At 43.0% G+C, this 17,705-nt stretch overlaps 1 protein-coding gene across 5 annotated transcripts in view; it reads left to right on the top strand.

Annotated features, from left to right (window-relative positions):
- Nucleotides 1-17,705, top strand: part of KCNT1 (potassium sodium-activated channel subfamily T member 1) — a 1,355,573-nt gene that overhangs the window by 1,084,013 nt on the left and 253,855 nt on the right. For all 5 annotated transcript variants that reach the window (XM_069241642.1, XM_069241641.1, XM_069241643.1 and 2 more), the window contains exons 14-15: nucleotides 406-469; nucleotides 3,557-3,665. In XM_069241642.1, the coding sequence (XP_069097743.1) occupies nucleotides 406-469; nucleotides 3,557-3,665 (173 nt within the window). The remainder of the gene's footprint in view (nucleotides 1-405; nucleotides 470-3,556; nucleotides 3,666-17,705) is intronic.

The following is a 17,705-nucleotide window of genomic DNA, read 5'->3' as shown; positions in this document are numbered from 1 at the left end:
TCTCACAGATTTTCAAGTGTAACTGGGACACCTTTATGAATTCTTAAAAGTCAAGAATCTGCACCCAATCTAAGCTAGAAACATGAGGGTGCACATTTCTCAATCTTTTCATAAACTGAATCAATTAAATCTGTGGTTGGTGTTTTAGAAACTGCAAGTGGTACACTTAAGGATCATCAAGTTAGTAATCTGAGTCAGATAAGTAAATTGTTCCTATCTCTAGATATGGTGCATCACAAACGTTCAAAAATCTTCAGTGAAAAATAGGAGGCATGTAATGATACTATATCTTGGGAATTATAAAACAAAAGTGATCTTGCCAACTTTTCCACAGAGGGCATTGAATCCTAATAAGGAATATTTCCTAGCACATGATGCATAATTTACCTCCCTTGTGTGTTTCAGGATGGATGATGCAGAGGCTTGTTTCATTCTAAGCAGTCGAAATGAGGTGGATCGCACAGCAGCGGTAAGACTCACTTAGGCACCTTTGGTCCATTGCAAAGATCAAATAATTTAAATTTCAGTATCATAGAATACCTTTCACCTTATGTTGTGTTTGATATTCCTGTTAAGGCATACGTTTGAAAAGGTTTAGTTTGATTATTCAAGGCATGTGCAGGTACAAAGCTTAAGTGTATTGTGTTTTGATTGACTTTATAGTGCAGAGGGAGCATCCTCAAACCAACAGACACCCTTTCATAAAGGTTACTGTAATACAATTGTACTATGGAATATCGTGGCGAGGAATACCATAATACACTAATATAGTGGACAGAATATAGAGACACAAAATATCAAAAGACAAGTGCATAGAGAGGAAGATTAGATTTAGGCCCATATTTATACTTTTGTTGGGCGGCATTTGCGTAATTTTTTATATTATAGTTTGTAAGTTTACAATGCTTTTGCGTAAAAAAATGATGCAAATGTAGCGCAAAAAGTACAAATATGGGCCATATATTCTAAACTTCACGAATATGCACCTTGAAGATATATATATATCGACAATGTACGTATATGTGGGGTTATGTGAAGAAAATCTATGCTTACTTACTTTTCAAAAATTTTTCTTTCGATATTGTGTACACAATATTTGATGCCATCAAGTTTCCTACCTTATTAGTCCAGGACAGATCATTGGATCAGCCATGTCTTGGCACGTCCTATTAATTTTCCATCGCACCCTCCTCTATTTGTGGCTCAGGCTTAGTACATGGGGCCATCAGCCACTTGATAAAATGATGTGTAAATGGTCAGGATAAAAACATGGACCCCTGCCCACAAGCATCAATTTGAGAACTCTACCATCAAGCCTTCCATGTAGCAGAGCAAATAAGACATCCTGCTGTTAAAATATGTATAAAATAGGTGGTCCCAGGAGAGGGCCTCTAGGCTTTTGTGTTGTATGTGACCGTAGTAATAAGTTACCAGGGAAATCTGGCAGACCCAGGTGGAAGGGACAGGGGCATAGCTTCAGCTTGAGAATTTGGGCGTAATACCTCTCTTATGCATTTTTAGTTTGGTAGTTGGGTCTGGAGGGCCAGATTTGGGTGCGCTATTTCTATGTTGGGGTTTCTCGTCATGCTTATTTCACTAATAGGTTTTAATGTGTTAATTTTTTGGTTTGGCATCTTAAGTATATATAGAGACCAGTTTACTAACAAAGTAGTAAAACTCCACCCATGGACTTACTCTTGGAATGGGTGCACATTTACTATGTTTTGCAATTCAAAAACATTGGCAGTAGTAGGCATGGAAAGCTGTGTCAATCTCAAATGTCCAGGCATATTTAGGGCAATCAAGCACCCAAAAGGTGATTGGATGACTGCTTTCAAATAGTCAAACCACTGGCAGTCGGTCAGAAGAGCATTCCAACTCATTGATTTTCTTCCACTGCCACCCTTGACAGAGGAACACCTAATGCAAATCAATATTAACCAGAGCCTCATGGAAGCAGTCCATCCTGAATCTAGGTCATCTTACCCCTCCCCCTGCAGTCCACTGCTTTTTTTCAGTTGGAAAATTGGAGATTTAGTCCCCCCCCCCCACCACCACCACCCTTGAATCTCTCTGACTAAGATATGCCTCTGCATAACTGACAATGTTGCAAAATACCTTCCTAGCATGATAATTTAAATCTGAATATTAGCCCTCTAGGTACTCTAAAACCACGTTTTTAACATCAAATTTAGAATTCCAAGTATACAAAAGGAAACTTGAATAAGAACCCTTGCAGAACTAGAAAGATGGAACAATCATCTTCTTACTGTGACTGAAGAAGTGAAACACCATCGGTTCTGGAACAAATCTGATGAGATTAGGCCCTCAAAAAGCATTGAGACACATAGGTCCGTGATTTGCTTTGTCCCACATGAGGTGAGTAAAATATATTTGTCCTGTCATCAGTCATGCCTATTATACCAGACACGCACCTTTGAGCAGAGAATTTGCTGGGGCATTTCCTAGCACTATTTCTGATTTTTTTCTTGAAGAACCCATTAAATCAAATGCGGATGTCATATAAACTCCAAGTATTTCCACAGAGAATTATTTCTAGAAAGCAATGTAGCAAGCTGTGTCAAATAACTGATATATGTGTCATTTAGAGTTTGGTGGGCAGCCCACAACCCTGCTAAGCCATCAGAGGCTATGGTCTCTGCTTCACTGGCAGAAGACATTAAGTCATATCTATACATCCCTGCCAAGCAGACTTGGATATCTGGGCCTTAAGCAATGGCTCCACTGAAGGCACTAAGACTTTAACAAGCAGGTGCCAAGCAGGTACCATTTTCTTTGTGCCCATTCTGCAGAGCTTTTCTGTTTTTCAAAGCGGGAGTTTGTTAATGAAAGTCATAAAATAATGACCCTTCCAGTTTGTGGAGGTGATTTTTATTGCTTCCTATTTCCATTTTATGACCCCCAGGCTTTCCATGGTGGACACAAACAGGAACATTGTATGTTAGAACAACCTCCAGAAATAGATGCTCTGTCATGTATTGACCAATAGCCCTTTATGGGGGCTCGCCATCTGAAGCCTGTCTCTTCTCCCCACTCTAAATAAAGTGGGAGACCCACAAACTTGATGCATCTGGCGTGTGACAAGTTCTAAATGACCATCATACTTTGTTGAAAGTATTATTCTGGATAGTTCTGCACATATCTACTTCACAAACTTTGTGAAGCTCTAAAGTTGGTAAAGTTTAAAAAGAAACTCTTCGCAAAGTTAGTGTTTAGGTGAACTTTCAGGCATTTACTGACAACTAATATTCACAATGCAAATCCAAGACCTATTTAGTCAATTTACCTTGGCAGCATTCCAACCCTAATGTTGTTTGGCAACCAAAAGGGGGGCAGGGTGTTTCTCTCATGTAATACTGCAGACAAACTTATTTTTGAATTTACTAAACTTCTTATGAGAATACTGGAAAACAATGTATTCTTCCACCCAGAGGTCTCACAAATTAAAGTGTTGGAAAGCATTTTATAACTATGTCAATCAACATGCTTAGAGTTTATTCTTCCTGAAATAGGTGCATTTTATTTCTTCTTCTAGGACCATCAGACCATCTTGAGAGCCTGGGCTGTGAAGGACTTTGCCCCCAACTGCCCCCTTTATGTCCAAATTCTAAAACCCGAAAATAAATTCCATGTGAAATTTGCTGGTGAGTTTTTGATAATACAGTACTTCTGGGTTAATATGTCATTCAAAGATCTCATAAATTAAGTATTCTAAAACATTATGACACTGCACATGGTGGATTCAACAATACTTTCATCTCCTTGACGAGATAAGTGGTAATTTTTCCCTCATCTCAAGAGATGTATTATGATGAATTTAGAGCTCATTATCCAAGTTGATTTTAACTTTTTGTACATGGTATAGTCAAAATTACTCTTGACTGTGCAATGTTTTTCTAATGTCCATTATTTTACATAGATCTTGTAACATTTAATGTGTTAACTTGTGATCAGTGATCTAATCATCTGAGATTCATAATGCTATTTTAAACACCTGTGACCAATAGTAGGAGTCCAGTTTAGGAAATAAATGTGTGGCATAATTTTGAAAAAGGCTCCATGGGAAGCATTATCTCCATGGAGAGGGCTGGTGGATGATGGAAGGCAGTGTGATCAGCACTGTGAAAATGCAGGAGAGGAATGGTCATCCAGAGGGTTGTGGAGTAGAAGATTTCAGTTTGTAGACAGTCTCAATTAGAAAAACGTTCTAAAAATTAATTAGGAATCTAAAAAGGAGAAAATGTAGGTCTCATAGTATGACAGTGATGTGTTTAACTGGTTGGAACACAGATGGAGTTCTGACATAAAGTTACTAAAGTGATCTAGTAAATTTGGATTATAATTGCTGACTACCATCTCCAGCAACATTTACCCCTCAGATGCTTGCTCTGGCGGGCCTGAGAACTTTCTGATGGGAGAACAAGACCAATCAGTGGGTACAACATGCACTCAAAGGCACAAGTTTGCTACTGTCCAAATCCAGAGTTGCTGATTGTTGTTGAAGAATTCCATAAAGTTAAAGTAGAATTTTGCAAGATTCTGTGGAGTACCGCAAATGGGTGGACTTAGACACGTTGCTCTGCTCTTGCTGATTTTTAGTGCTGGGTGCTCGCTCTGTGCTGCAAAATCAGTGCGAACAGCAACCCGTGACGCACCAGAGAGCGCTGTTTCTCAAGTTGATTTTGCTACTGCTTCAGTACATTTTCTACTGGAGCTGCAGTTTTTTTTACAGTGAATGGTCTCAACCACATGTGACCACCCGCTTTGGAGAAATCTCGCCAAGGGCCCTCGTAGCAACAAAAAGTCATGCTAGGGGACACCAAATCTCGCTTGTGCATGCCAACTTACAGTTGGCAAGCCTCATATGAGAAAAAACTCTGCCACGCAGAGGTTGGCAGAATTTGACCGGAACCCCGCGTTACAAGCATAATATGTAGTGGCCAAAATTTCTGCCGGTGGAGCAGAACTTATCGCTTACCCCTAGCAAGTATATCCTTCAAGTGTAATGAAATACTGCATCTAGTAGAGGTAGATCAGAATACTTTTTGGCAGAAACCTTTCTAACATAGTTTCCAGGTTTGTGTGATAGATACAATGTTCTGTAACATTCCCTTTAACTTGAAAACTTAAAATAATTTAACACATCTAATGAGTAAATCCACAAATGTACGTTTTGTAAAGAAAAATGACCCTTTCGGCATGAGACTTTCCTTGCATAAATAGTTTTGGCAGGATAATTGTTCTACAAAAACGGGTTTTTAGGAATTTTCAAGCAAATGTAAAGTTTTGCAAATTTGACACCCTTCACAAAGTGCAATGTTTGTCAACTTCACAAACCTTTGCCTGCAAATTTTAAATTTAGTCCACCCTCTGATAACAGCATGCAACCTACCTACTGCCTAACTCTTTACTGTGCAATCCACGCATTAAAATGACAGGAACAAAAAAGCAATACTTTCTTTATATAGGCGTTGTTAGAAATGGGGTCTTTGGTTGACAGTCAGGTTACCCCCTGTTCAAGCAAGGACCCTCACTCTAGTCAGGGTAAAAAAGAATCACCCTCAGCTAACCCCTCCTTACCCCGTTGGTAGCTTGGCAGAGAAGAAGGCTTATTTTCAGAGTGCTAGGTGTAAAGTATTTGTACCAACACACACAGTAACTTAATGAAAAACACTACAAAATGACACAACACAGGTTTAGAAAAATAGGAAATATTTATCTAAACAAAACAAGACCAAAACGACAAAACAATCCACAATACACAAGTCAAGTTATTAAAGAAAAATGCAAAAGGAGTCTTTAAGTAGTTTAAAACACACACTAACACTGTTAGCGCGAAAATGTACCTTGGGTGCATCAAAAATAACACCACACGGGCGAGTGCATGTAAAAAAAGGGCTTGCGATGCGTAGATTCCACTCATGAGCAGGACCTTGGGTCATTTCTCCTTTCGCCGGGTCAGGGCGCTTTGTTTCTTCTTTCCGCAGGAGAGCGATGCCTGGATCCGCTCAGCACTCTCGGGTCCGGGCAGGCCTTGTGTTGTTTTTACATGCCCAGCGGTACTCAAGTCAGAAATCCAGCCGCACGATGATTCGAAAACCCCGCAGCGCGGGTTGCGATCTCCCAGCCTCCGCCAGCGATGCTGCGCGTTGTTTCTCCTGCTCCTTGCGTCGATTCTTCGGTCGCGTTTCCGGCGAGCGTCGATTTTCAGCTGCGGAGCCGGCGGCGCGTCGTTTCTTCAGCCGCAGATCAGAGTTGTGTCGATCTTTTCCCTGCACAGCGCTCTGTGCGTGGATTTCCTTGTCTTTAGGCTGCCAGCTTCTCCTTTCAGGGTCCCAGGAACTGGATGGGCCCCACAGGGCAGAGTAGGAGTCTCTCCAGAGACTCCAGGTGCTGGCAGAGAGAAGTCTTTGCTGTCCCTGAGACTTCAAACAACAGGAGGCAAGCTCTAACTCAAGCCCTTGGAGATTTCTTTTCAAGATGGAAGGCACCCAAAGTCCAGTCTTTGCCCTCTTACTTTGGCAGAAGCAGCAACTGCAGGATAGCTCCACAAAGCACAGTCACAGGCAGGGCAGCTCTTATTCCTCAGCTCTTCAGCTCTTCTCCAGGCAGAGGTACCTCTTGTTTCCAGAAATGTTTCTAAAGTCTGAGGTTTTGGGTGCCCTTCTTATACCCAATTTCTCCTTTGAAGTGGGACTACTTCAAAGTAAATTCTCTTTTGAATGTGAAATCCTGCCTTGCCCAGGCCAGGCCCCAGACACTCACCAGGGGATTGGAGACTGCATTGTGTGAGGTCAGGCACAGCCCTTTCAAGTGTGAGTGACCACTCCTTCCCTCCCTCCTAGCACAGATGGCTCAGCAGGATGTGCAGGCTACACCCCAGCTCCCTTTGTGTCACTGACTAGTGTGAGGTGCAACCAGCCCAACTGTCAAACTGACCCTGACGGGGAATCCACAAACAGGCAGAGTCACAGAAATGGTATAAGCATGAAAGTGGCATTTTCAAACACACAATCTTAAAATCAACTTTACTAAAAGATGCATTTTTAAATTGTGAGCTCAGAGACCCCAAACTCCACATGTCCATCCGCTCCCAAAGGGAATCTACACTTTAATCATGTTAACCTTTGAGAGGGACAGGCCTTGCAACAGTGAAAAACGAATTTAGCAATATTTCACTGTCAGGACATATAAAACACATTAGTATATATCCTACCTTAACCATACACTGCACCCTGCCCTTGGGGCTACCTAGGGCCTACCTTAGGGGTGCCTTACATGTAAGAAAAGGGAAGGTTTAGGCCTGGCAAGTGGATACACTTGCCAAGACTAATTTACAGTTAAAACTGCACACACAGACACTGCAATGGCAGGTGAGAGACATGATTACAGAGCTACTCATGTGGGTGACACAACCAGTGCTGCAGGCCCACTAGTAGCTTTTGATTTACAGGCCCTGGCACCTCTAGTGCACTTTACTAGGGACTTACTAGTAAATCAAATATGCCAATCATGGATAAACCAATCAACAATCCAATTTACACAGAGAGCATATGCACTTTAGCACTGGTTAGCAGTGGTAAAGTGCTCAGAGTTCAAAAGCCAACAGCAAAAGGTCAAATAGGAGGCAAAAAGATTGGGGATGACCCTGCATAAGCAAAAAAAAAAGTCCAACAGGCGCGTAGCAAAAAATGACTGGAATGAGTGGGGCTACTGCTTAACTGCCAAGTGCCAAGTGGAGAAGTGTGGCACAATGGTTAGAGCGGCAGACCCTGAAGCAGAGATCTGGCTCAAGACCAGGGTTCAAGTCCTGCTTCGGCAGGTCTTGGGCTCAATTCCCTTGGACCAGATAATTCTCGCCTCGGTGCCTAATCTAATTAATGAGTCCCACTCTGCAACTCTGGGCAATAGCTTGCTTAATCTCCACAACGGCCCCAACAGCGCTTGGATGCCTGGCTTCACCCTGGGGGTGCCCAGGAGTGGGCACCTCACAGGGAAAAGCCAGGAGGGGTTCCATAGCGGTATGAGTACAGCGCCTTGAGACCCTAACGGGTGAGTACTGCGCTATACAAGTGCAAAGTTTACAGTTTTACTAGAGGCCAACTCCACCGACATGAAGATTTCATCATCGCAGACCTGCATAGAGTTTGTTCGCACTGATTGCTGAAATATGTGATACACGTTTCCTTTAAGGTTAGGATTGAGCTTGATGCGTTCTATAGTCTTGGTTGGACTGCCATCTTGATGAACTTGGTTGCGTAGGAACTCCCTTCCATCCCAAAGAGCCTAGTGAGATGGAGCCAGATCCTCAAGAAGTCCTCGATACCCCTCACCACATAGAGGAGGCGGGACGAACAAGAACTTTCTATCTAGAGGTTCAGTAGAGCTTAATGGTGACAGCTTATTCATCCTCATCCAAACTTTACTTTGTTCACCTTTTGTTTTTTTGTACTCATGCACACATGAGGAAGCTGAAAATTTTTAATAATTCTGGAAGAGACCTTTGGGTTATTCTGCATGAGGCGAGGTACAGGAATGAAATCAGGATATATACGATTGAGAGCCATAAACCTTCCCCGGACATCATGTCGCTTCTGATTAGACCTCCACCTCCTATCACTAATCGATTAGTAATCATTACAATATGGCATGCAGTAGAAAGTTATTGGTGTACCTGCGGAACAGAGGAAGGAGATGGCCACAACTTCCGCTATGAAGTGCCATTTTCAACCTCTGCAACTATCTTGCTTGCTGTATCATCCAAAATGAGAAGACAAAATGATGTGGGGTGGCAGCAGACAGTCAAAATAGGAATAGGTGAAAGGGCTACTAGGAGACTTGAAAAGCAAACGCCTTGAGACAGAGAAGTAACCCTATTGTGTATGGCTAGTTGATGTCACTGCTTAATTTGTAAAAAAGAAATGAAGTGGCAGGGCCCAAGGTATTTCAGTGGAGGCCACTGCAGCAGGCATGAGCCACAGCTCCTGCCACTGCTGCTGAATGCCAGCGCCAACATTTCTTACTAACGATCACACACAAACTAGTGTGACATTTTGGACTAGTTCAGGTCACTTCAAACTGTAGAGATGTCTTAAAAGTGCTAGTTGTTTAATTAAAAAAAAAAAGTATATTAAATATTTAAACGCTCCACTGATGTGCTCCTCTTAGAAAAACAGACAGACAGCGCCACCATATGGTGGATTTGCAAATACGAGACGATGTTTAGAAATAAATGGGGTGCCCAACGCCAGAAAACACCGGTACAAATTAGGCACTTTACTTTTCGATTCCCCTTCCTTCCAAAGATGAAGACTGGGCACTCAACTGGTTTGAAGCTATTAAACCGTGAAGAGCAGTGGTTCCCAACCTGTGGTCCAGGGACCCCTGGGGGTCCGTGAAGCCTCCTCAGGCGGTCCGCGCATGCTTAGAAAATTAAATAATATTAACAGATTAGGTCCCCAGCCTTCGGTAATGACTTAGTGGTGGGGTTCCCGGACCCCAATAATGATTCAGTGGGGTCCCCGGGTTCCAGTAATGATAAAGTGGGGGTCCACAGAAGTCAAAATGTTGGGAACCACTGGTGTAAAGCAATAGTAACTTTGAGATTAGCTTTTTACTTTGTCAAGGGCAGATTCTATTTGATAGAAATTCAGAATCATCTACTATGATTGAAGATTTCCAGAATCTTCTACAGTCATTGAAGATAAAGAGCAAACAGGTAAGTCTGGTTCGCATTCCCTTGCAAATATTACAGAGGCGCCCCCAAACACGTTGATCTTTTTGGAAGAACACAGAGCCCTAAAGCTCACACGTAAATCATTTTCTGAGACACAGTAAAAGGTGTAATTTTCAGCTTGTTTACTGCCTCCAGCATAGCAAAGCCTCCGGAAGCCCATCATTTTAGTACCAAGGGAACAATATGGTCCTGATTGCTGCTGAGCATCTGAGAAAAGAACCGAGAAACCAAATGAGTGGCAAAAATACTGTTTACCTACATGTTTGTTCGCTGGTGATTATGTCGAGTCTACAGAATATTTCCATTCAGTGAAAAAAACATGGCAGCGTTGGAAATGGAATAAGGTGTCCTTTTCTACTGATCATGCAATAAAAATCACATGTGAAAAGTTGTGAAAAATTGGGAGGTTTGCATGTATTTTTGTACCTTTTAGGGTCCGAGTAAATGCTTCAGGGCAAATAGGATAATTCCACCTTGGCGAATGTCTCATTACTTTAGGGAACGGAAGCTTCTGGTCTTGTCAGCCCAGGTACGAGATAAGCCACGTATTGTTTACCGTCCGGACGAGTCTGACAGATCCTCGGAATTTAAGAAGACAGCCGCAGGCTGGTCACGTTTAATCAGTTAGCGCCACGTTTGAAAGATGCATTTGGTACGCCTTTCAGGTCCAATTAAAAAAATGTCATTTATTCAGATTAGCTGCCCGCTTTTAATGCTGGAAGCTAGGTCTTGAACTACAAAGGAATCAAAAAACAGCCCCGGCAAAAATGCCCAGAATAGCCACGCTCCCTTTCTCTCCCTGCTCTATCACTCTTTTTCCATCCACTCGTTCTCTCTGTTCTCTGATGTTTGTTTCGCCATCTCTCCATCCCTGTCTCACCGTCTCTGTCTGCTGCAGTGAATCCCGGGGAGCTGGGGAAAGTAACAGACAAAACTTGAGGGGGCCCTCTGCAAAGTACCTTGAGTGCCCCCCACTCTCTCCTGGACCCAGTCAAGGGTCGGGCCGCCCGTGCACAGTGCCCTGTGGTGAGGGGGGGCCCCTGGAGTTTAGAGGTGGCCCTGTACCGCGGGGGCCTTCGTTACGCCGCTGGTGACAGAGGCTTTCGAAACCCGTCTCCAGTGTCTCGAGAGCACCGAGGCAATAAATGCCCTATGGACAAAGGACCAGTCGGGCCCGGATCCTCCATTTTCCAATGCATACGTCATTAGCTTCCTGCAAGAAACGAGCTGCTTTCATATTACAAGTGACGCCATAGATACCACTTCTGAGCTCAGTAAAATAGGCAATGGTGACAAATGTGCTGCAAAATATATACATTCTGAAAATAATAGATAACAGTTCTAGTTACTTCTTTGTATTGTAGACACAGAGAGGTACACATAGTATATCCTTTCAAAATCAGTGGGTATAGCTGTGCCTAAGAGATTGCACATACGTTCCTTAAATGTCACAGGTGGGCTGTGTTTCACCTCCATGGAATCTGATATTGTGGGGAGAGGGCATATGGTTTTGGTCCCTGTTTTATGAGTCTCCATCCATCCTAACTTTTGTTCCTTCATGGGTTTTACTTCATTCAGGGCAAAGTACAAAGACTGGTTGTGTTCTCCCTGCTTTGTCTCTATGCTTTACAAATAACTATACTTTCCATTGAGAAAAACGTAATTTCTCTAGTTCCCTTTCGCAGGTCATGTGCATGTAATGCCAAATTACAAATATATTTCATTGTGATTTCACAGAAAGAAGCTTCAGTGTGAAGCTGTCCACATACAATTTCTCCACTGACATAGAACACTGTGGAAGTGCATTAGAACCAAACATTGAAAGTTTCATGTCTTTCATGCCCAGTGTTATGAAGAAGTCATTCTGTAATAGGTGCGCAGGTTCTTTGTTAGTCACTGAGACACAACTCGGACAGAGACTGGGAGTGTCAGAGCAGCCAGGGGCCGCCCGCCTACTCACCAATCCACTGCTATAAAACAAATATTAAAAACATTTTTTTCATTATGTGCACTCAAAAATGATTTTAGAAAACCCATTGCAACACCAGTCTAGCCAGGATCGTGTTTGAAAATCTGGCCCCGGGCGGAGACTGTGTGCAACAATAAACCCATCTTTCAAACCCCCCAAGAGTGATTACAAAACTCTGCTGCTGTCGCTGTGGGATTCCAAGAAGAACAGCTTGAGCGGCCCCTCCCCGGGCGCCCCCGTTTATCTAAAGCATTTCTGTCGCATACTGTCATGAAAACATCTTGTCAAAGAAGATTTCCTTGGGGGAGCTCCTTGAATATCAATGAACAGAAGCAATTAAATCAGATTTAAAAAATAACATTGTATTTTATAATGCAAGGGGGTATTAGCGTTTAAGCTATTATCACAATTTCGCAGCATCCGTTTATTGAAATTATAAGAAAAATATAACTCACCTTCATAAACGCTAGGTTTTTCGCCCAGTTATTAATACATCAGGGTGATTTGTGCAATTAATCTGATGGAAGTTTGAAAAATGGAGGAATTAGAACTATATAATGGCAACATTATTAAATGTGCAAAACCACTGAAATTAGCCAGTTAACCTTAGGAACGCACACAACACACTATAACTCAGGGTCATGAGTTGTTATCAAGTATATGTGCCATTACTGAATATGTGTTTTGTTTATGGCGGTCGACCATGACTTTTGTATGTTATGTGCGCTCCTAAACATAACCTGTCCATTTCTGTATTTTATACACGTTTGAGTCTCTAAGGAAAGCGCTCTTTTTGCACGACCGCCTCCCCAATTTTTTGACTTATGCAGCTGGATTTTGGCGTTTGTTGCACCGGGGCCCTGTTAACTAGGCACGTGTGCATGTGCACTGACCCCTAAAACGTGTATGATTGACAAATCCCTGATAGGCATATGTTAGGTGCCCATAAGTCCCTAGCATATGGTACACTGTGTACCCAAACCTGTAAGTTAACTGTCACTAGGGGACTGCAGCTTTTATTGTCATGCCACCAAAGTGGTCATGGAAAACATGATACTAGGTCTGCCACAGCAGCCTGGCATAGCAGGGTTAAAACGGCCATTTCGACCTGTTAAAACCACCCTTTTAATGGACCTTTAACAGACCTAAACCTTCTGTTTTTAATACTTATACGTCATTCATACAAAAGGCCCTAAGGGCCATGTAGGACACGTGTTCTTAAGTTATGCATGTCCTGGCAGTGAAAAATCTCCAAAGGCTTTTTTCACTGTGGCAGGCTCTCCCATAGAAAAGGACGGCATTACATTATAACACCTGATAATGTATAGCTTCATTTTGGGAATAGCTAAAACAATTTTTTCAAGGACTCAGATATTAGGAATTTAAAATCCAACCTGATGGTGAAATGGGGTTTTAAATCACTGTTTTGAAAATGCTACTTTTAGAAAATTGGCATTTTCTTCCCTCAAGCCTGTAGAAGCCTTTTCAGCGGTAATTGCCAATTGTCACATGGCAGGCTGCTAGGAGATGTGAATGTCTCACAGAAAAGGGAATACAATGATCCTGCATGATAGAAGGCATGATCTCCTTCTGACAAGATGGACTCGGTGTTGTGCCCACCAACTGCACAAACATCAAAAGGTGCATCCCAGTCATAGGCAGATGTAATTCACACCTAGGCCTCTACCTTACATTGGCCAAGTAGCCAGAGTTGCACCAATCCCAGTGGGGGAAAGCTGTTCCATTACTGGTTTGCAGGAGGAGTTCCTCGTTTCCTTACACACACTTCAGGGGTGTGCCAAGAGTTTTGATGAGGGGAAGAAGAGTTCTGCCATTTTAGATTTTGGCAGAGCAGGGCATGGTGGGATGGTTTATGGCCAACCCCCACAAAATTATCTCAGAGTGGTTAAGGTTGCCCCTGTGAACGTTTGCACTATTGGCCAGATTGTTTACCCCACCCACAAGCTAGTGCCAGGCATAAAAATGGCACCCCTGAGTACCTTCATCAGAACTCTGCTGGACCCGAGGAAGACAGAAGAAGGACTGCACCTGCTGAAACCTTAGGACTTCAGAAAGAAGAGTGCACCTACTGTACCCTATATAGAGAAACTTGAAGGGCTTGGCCTCTTCCCACTTGAACCCAGGACAGAAGGATTGATTCCAGACACAAGTTAGCTGTTTGACAAGTCTATTTGATATATTGTTTCATGTTTCTTTATTATCAGTCTGTCATCCTGAGATCTCTGTATTGGACGCCTGGGATTCCTTGCTTGGCACCCAAGGTGTCCTTGTGACATTTTTCTTCATTTTGACAAGTTAGCTAGCCTCTTGTTAAGCTGCAGGAACACAAAAACTGCAAGACGCCCGATCTAGCATGACCAGATACCCTCTTTTGGTGCTTTTTGGTGCTAGAAACATCTAAAATTTTGAAAAATCACATCTCAGTTTCCCTACATTCAATTTTTGTTATTTTAGTGTCTCTTTGCTCATTAAAATCTTTTCTATTTTCATAAATTGGTGAGGGGATTTTATTGTAATGTGTTTTGTATTTTTTAACAGTTTTGGGACAGATACATGTTTTACACATATCCCTAAGTTAAGACGGTCTTCTCTGTGCTACAGCTACACAGGGTTGAGCTAAAGTTTACATTTTTCAGACTTAACGGACCTAGTAAGAAATAGTACCAGTTTTACTTGAAGAGGACTACTGTCAACTGCAACTAAAATTCCACTTACACAAAAAGCTTCAAACATAACTCACCTTTTAACTGTGGCATTGTGAGTGGATGTTGTTGGCTTTTTTAACGATTTTCTTTAATTCCTCGCTGTGCACCTCTTTCAACCTGCTGTCGCTCATTAACATTTTTGATTTTCAAAAAACAAAGTCCTTAAGCAGGAGCTTGGATTTTGAAAAATAGTTAAACTAATGGCCATGACAACCTGAGAGCTTTTCCCCAGAGTGTGAAGGTATTTTTTGTCTCTTTCTGTTTGGGAACACTAGGCTTTTCCTGGTTATCCAGAACAAGAAAACAATTATGTCTGAGCATCCTCTTTAAATAGGGCAGAGGACCTGAGGTACTCAGACCTAAGGTTGGAACTCAATAGGGTTGTCAGTCAAGGATTTCTAACTGGTGAGCCGGGGGCAGGGTACCACCAGCAGAAACATGATAGTCCATCTGACTAAATAAGGGGGTGCAGATTGTCAGTTTGGCGGACAGAGTACTCCACTTGGCTTGCAGCGAAATACTCTGGGCCTGATTAAGAGTTCGGCGGACAGGATGACCCGCCCAGCAAACCTCCGACAGGGAGGTTGCGCTATGCTGGTTACCTCCCCTCCGGGCCCAATACACTTTCCTGCTGGGCTGACGGGCAGAAACCACGGTCTGTTGTGTAGCATCTGACCAGGTGCAGATCCTTTATTGACTCATCAGAACAAGGTCCTCTTCCCTTACAAGCAATTTTAATAAATGCAAATGCATGATACATTCCAATGCCAGTGGGCAACAGGGCATGCTATCCTACTTTGCATCAATAAACACCCTTCCTGTTAGTTATGCTGAGTGATGCAACCTGTCCAGATGTTTTGTTAATGATTACAAGTTTGAAGTGTTTAAAAGACTGAAGTCGTTTACAGAAATCTGCTTCCGCATGCAGTGCGACTCTAAATGTTGTTGGTCCAATAAATACAAACTGCTGGAGTCAGCACAACTTCTCAGAAAGTTATTACATCAGTGACTGCTCAGGCAAATACACAAGCATGTGTAATGTTTAATGCAGAGGTATAAAGTGCAAATGAAACCAATTTAAGAGTAACTCACTTGGACCTATCTTTCTGTAACCATGCAGACTGAACATTGTAAAATAAATTATTAGATCTAACAGCATGCTCATCTTCTAACTTACTTATCCTGTCATTGAGAGGACAGTAAAACATCAGAGGAGTAGAGAAAATAAATGGTGATTGCTGTACTTTTTGCCTCCTGCCTCCTATTTTTTCTGACCTGTCGTAGTTGGTTTTTGAACTCTGAGCACTTTACCACTGCTAACCAGTGCTAAAGTGCATATGCCCTCTGTGTAAATTCGATTGTTGATTGGTTTATCCATGATTGGCATATTTGATTTACTAGTAAGTCCCTAGTAAAGTGCACTAGGAGTACCCAGGGCCTGTAAATCAAATACTACTACTTGGCCTGCAGCACTGGTTGTGCCGCCCACAATAGTAGCCCTGTAATCATGTCTCAGACCTGCCACTGCAGTGTCTGTGGGTGCAGTTTTAAAATATAAACTCGACTTGGCAAGTGTACTCACTTACCAGGCCTAAACCTTCCCTTTTCTTATATGAAAGGCACCCCTAAGGTAGGCCCTAGGTAGCCCAAACGGCAATGTGCAGTGTATGGTTAAGGTAGGACATATACTATTGGGTTTTATATGTCCTGACAGTGAAATATTGCTAAATTCGTTTTTCACTGTTGCAAAGCCTGTCCCTCTCATAGGTTAACATAGTGGCTACCTTTAAATATGATTAAAGTGTAGATTCCCTTTAGGAGCGGAAAGATATGTGGAGTTTGGGGTCTCTCAGCTCACAACTTAAAAATACATCTTTTAGTAAGATTGTGTGTTTGAAAATGCCACTTTTAGAAAGTGAGCATTTTCTTGCTTAAACCATTTCTGTGACTCTGCCATTTTGTCAATTCCCTGTCTGGGTCAGTTTGACAGTTGGGCTGGTTGCACCTCACACTAGACAGTGACACAAAGGGAGCTGGGTTGTAGCCTGCATATTCTGATGAGCTACCTGTGCTTTACGAGGGGGGAGGGAAGGAGTGGTCACTCGCACCTGAAAGGGCTGTGCCTGCCCTCACACAATGCAGTCTCCAACTCCCTGGTGAGTGTCTGGGGCCTGGCCTGGCCAAGGCAGGATTTCACAAACAGGTGAGACTTTACTTTGAAGTAAGCCTACTTCAAAGGCCAAATGGGTATAAGAAGATGGCCCAAAACCACAGACTTTAGACACTTCTTGGGGTAGACAGTCTACCTCACAGACAAGAAACCTGCTGATGAAGAATCCCTGAACCAGACCTGCCAAGAGGAACTGCCTGGCTGCCCAAAGGACTCACTGGGACTGCTTTTCTGACAAGGACTGCTGCCTTGCTGTTGCCCTGCTGCCTTGCTGCTCCCTGGCTGTGCTGAGAAGTGTTCTCCAAGGGCTTGGATAGAGCTTGCCTCCTGTTCCCTGAAGTCTCAGGACCAAAAAGACTTCACTCCTGCAACTGGACTCCTTGTGCGGCAAAAATTCGACGCACAGCCTGCTAAAAACGATGCACAGCCTGCCCTGCGGTGAGAAATTCACCGCACGCAAAACCGGGATGACGCAACACAAATTCACAAGGAGAAGATCGATGTGGCGTCTGCGTTGCAACCGGAACTTTGACGCATGTCCCACCGGATCGACGCACAGCCGACCTGGGACGACGCAGCCCAACTTCCAGAGAGGAATCAACGCAGCGCCTGCCGTGCAGGAGAAAATTCCACGCAATGCCCACTGGATCGACGCAACGCTTGTGACTTTGCTCCGCAAGCCTAGGACTCCACGCACAGTCCCCGGGGTGCCAGAAACGCCCCCAACCCGAAGAGGAACCAAGTCCACGTGCCAGAAATCAACGCAAAGTCTTCCCCTGCGTGGAAAATAACGACGCAAGTCGGTGTGCGAAGGGGCGAAACCGACGCACACCTCCCCGTTTTCCACGCATCGCCTCCTCTGCAGTCCCTTTCAGAGATTTTGAACGTGAACCAGGTGCTTTGTGCTTGCAAGAGACCTTTACTGTTTTTAAGAGACATTTACTTGTTTTACAAAGGCTTAAGGCACTTTACATAACTTTTACAGTGATATCTCAACATCTACTTATTGCATTTTAATTGTTTTGACCTGCATCTTATCAGATCAATATTATATATTTTTCTAAACACTGTGTGGTGTATTTT

This window comes from Pleurodeles waltl, chromosome 6 (genome assembly GCF_031143425.1).
Source record: "Pleurodeles waltl isolate 20211129_DDA chromosome 6, aPleWal1.hap1.20221129, whole genome shotgun sequence".
In the NCBI taxonomy this organism is placed as follows: domain Eukaryota; kingdom Metazoa; phylum Chordata; class Amphibia; order Caudata; family Salamandridae; genus Pleurodeles; species Pleurodeles waltl.
This window is presented reverse-complemented; position numbering and strand designations above follow the sequence as displayed.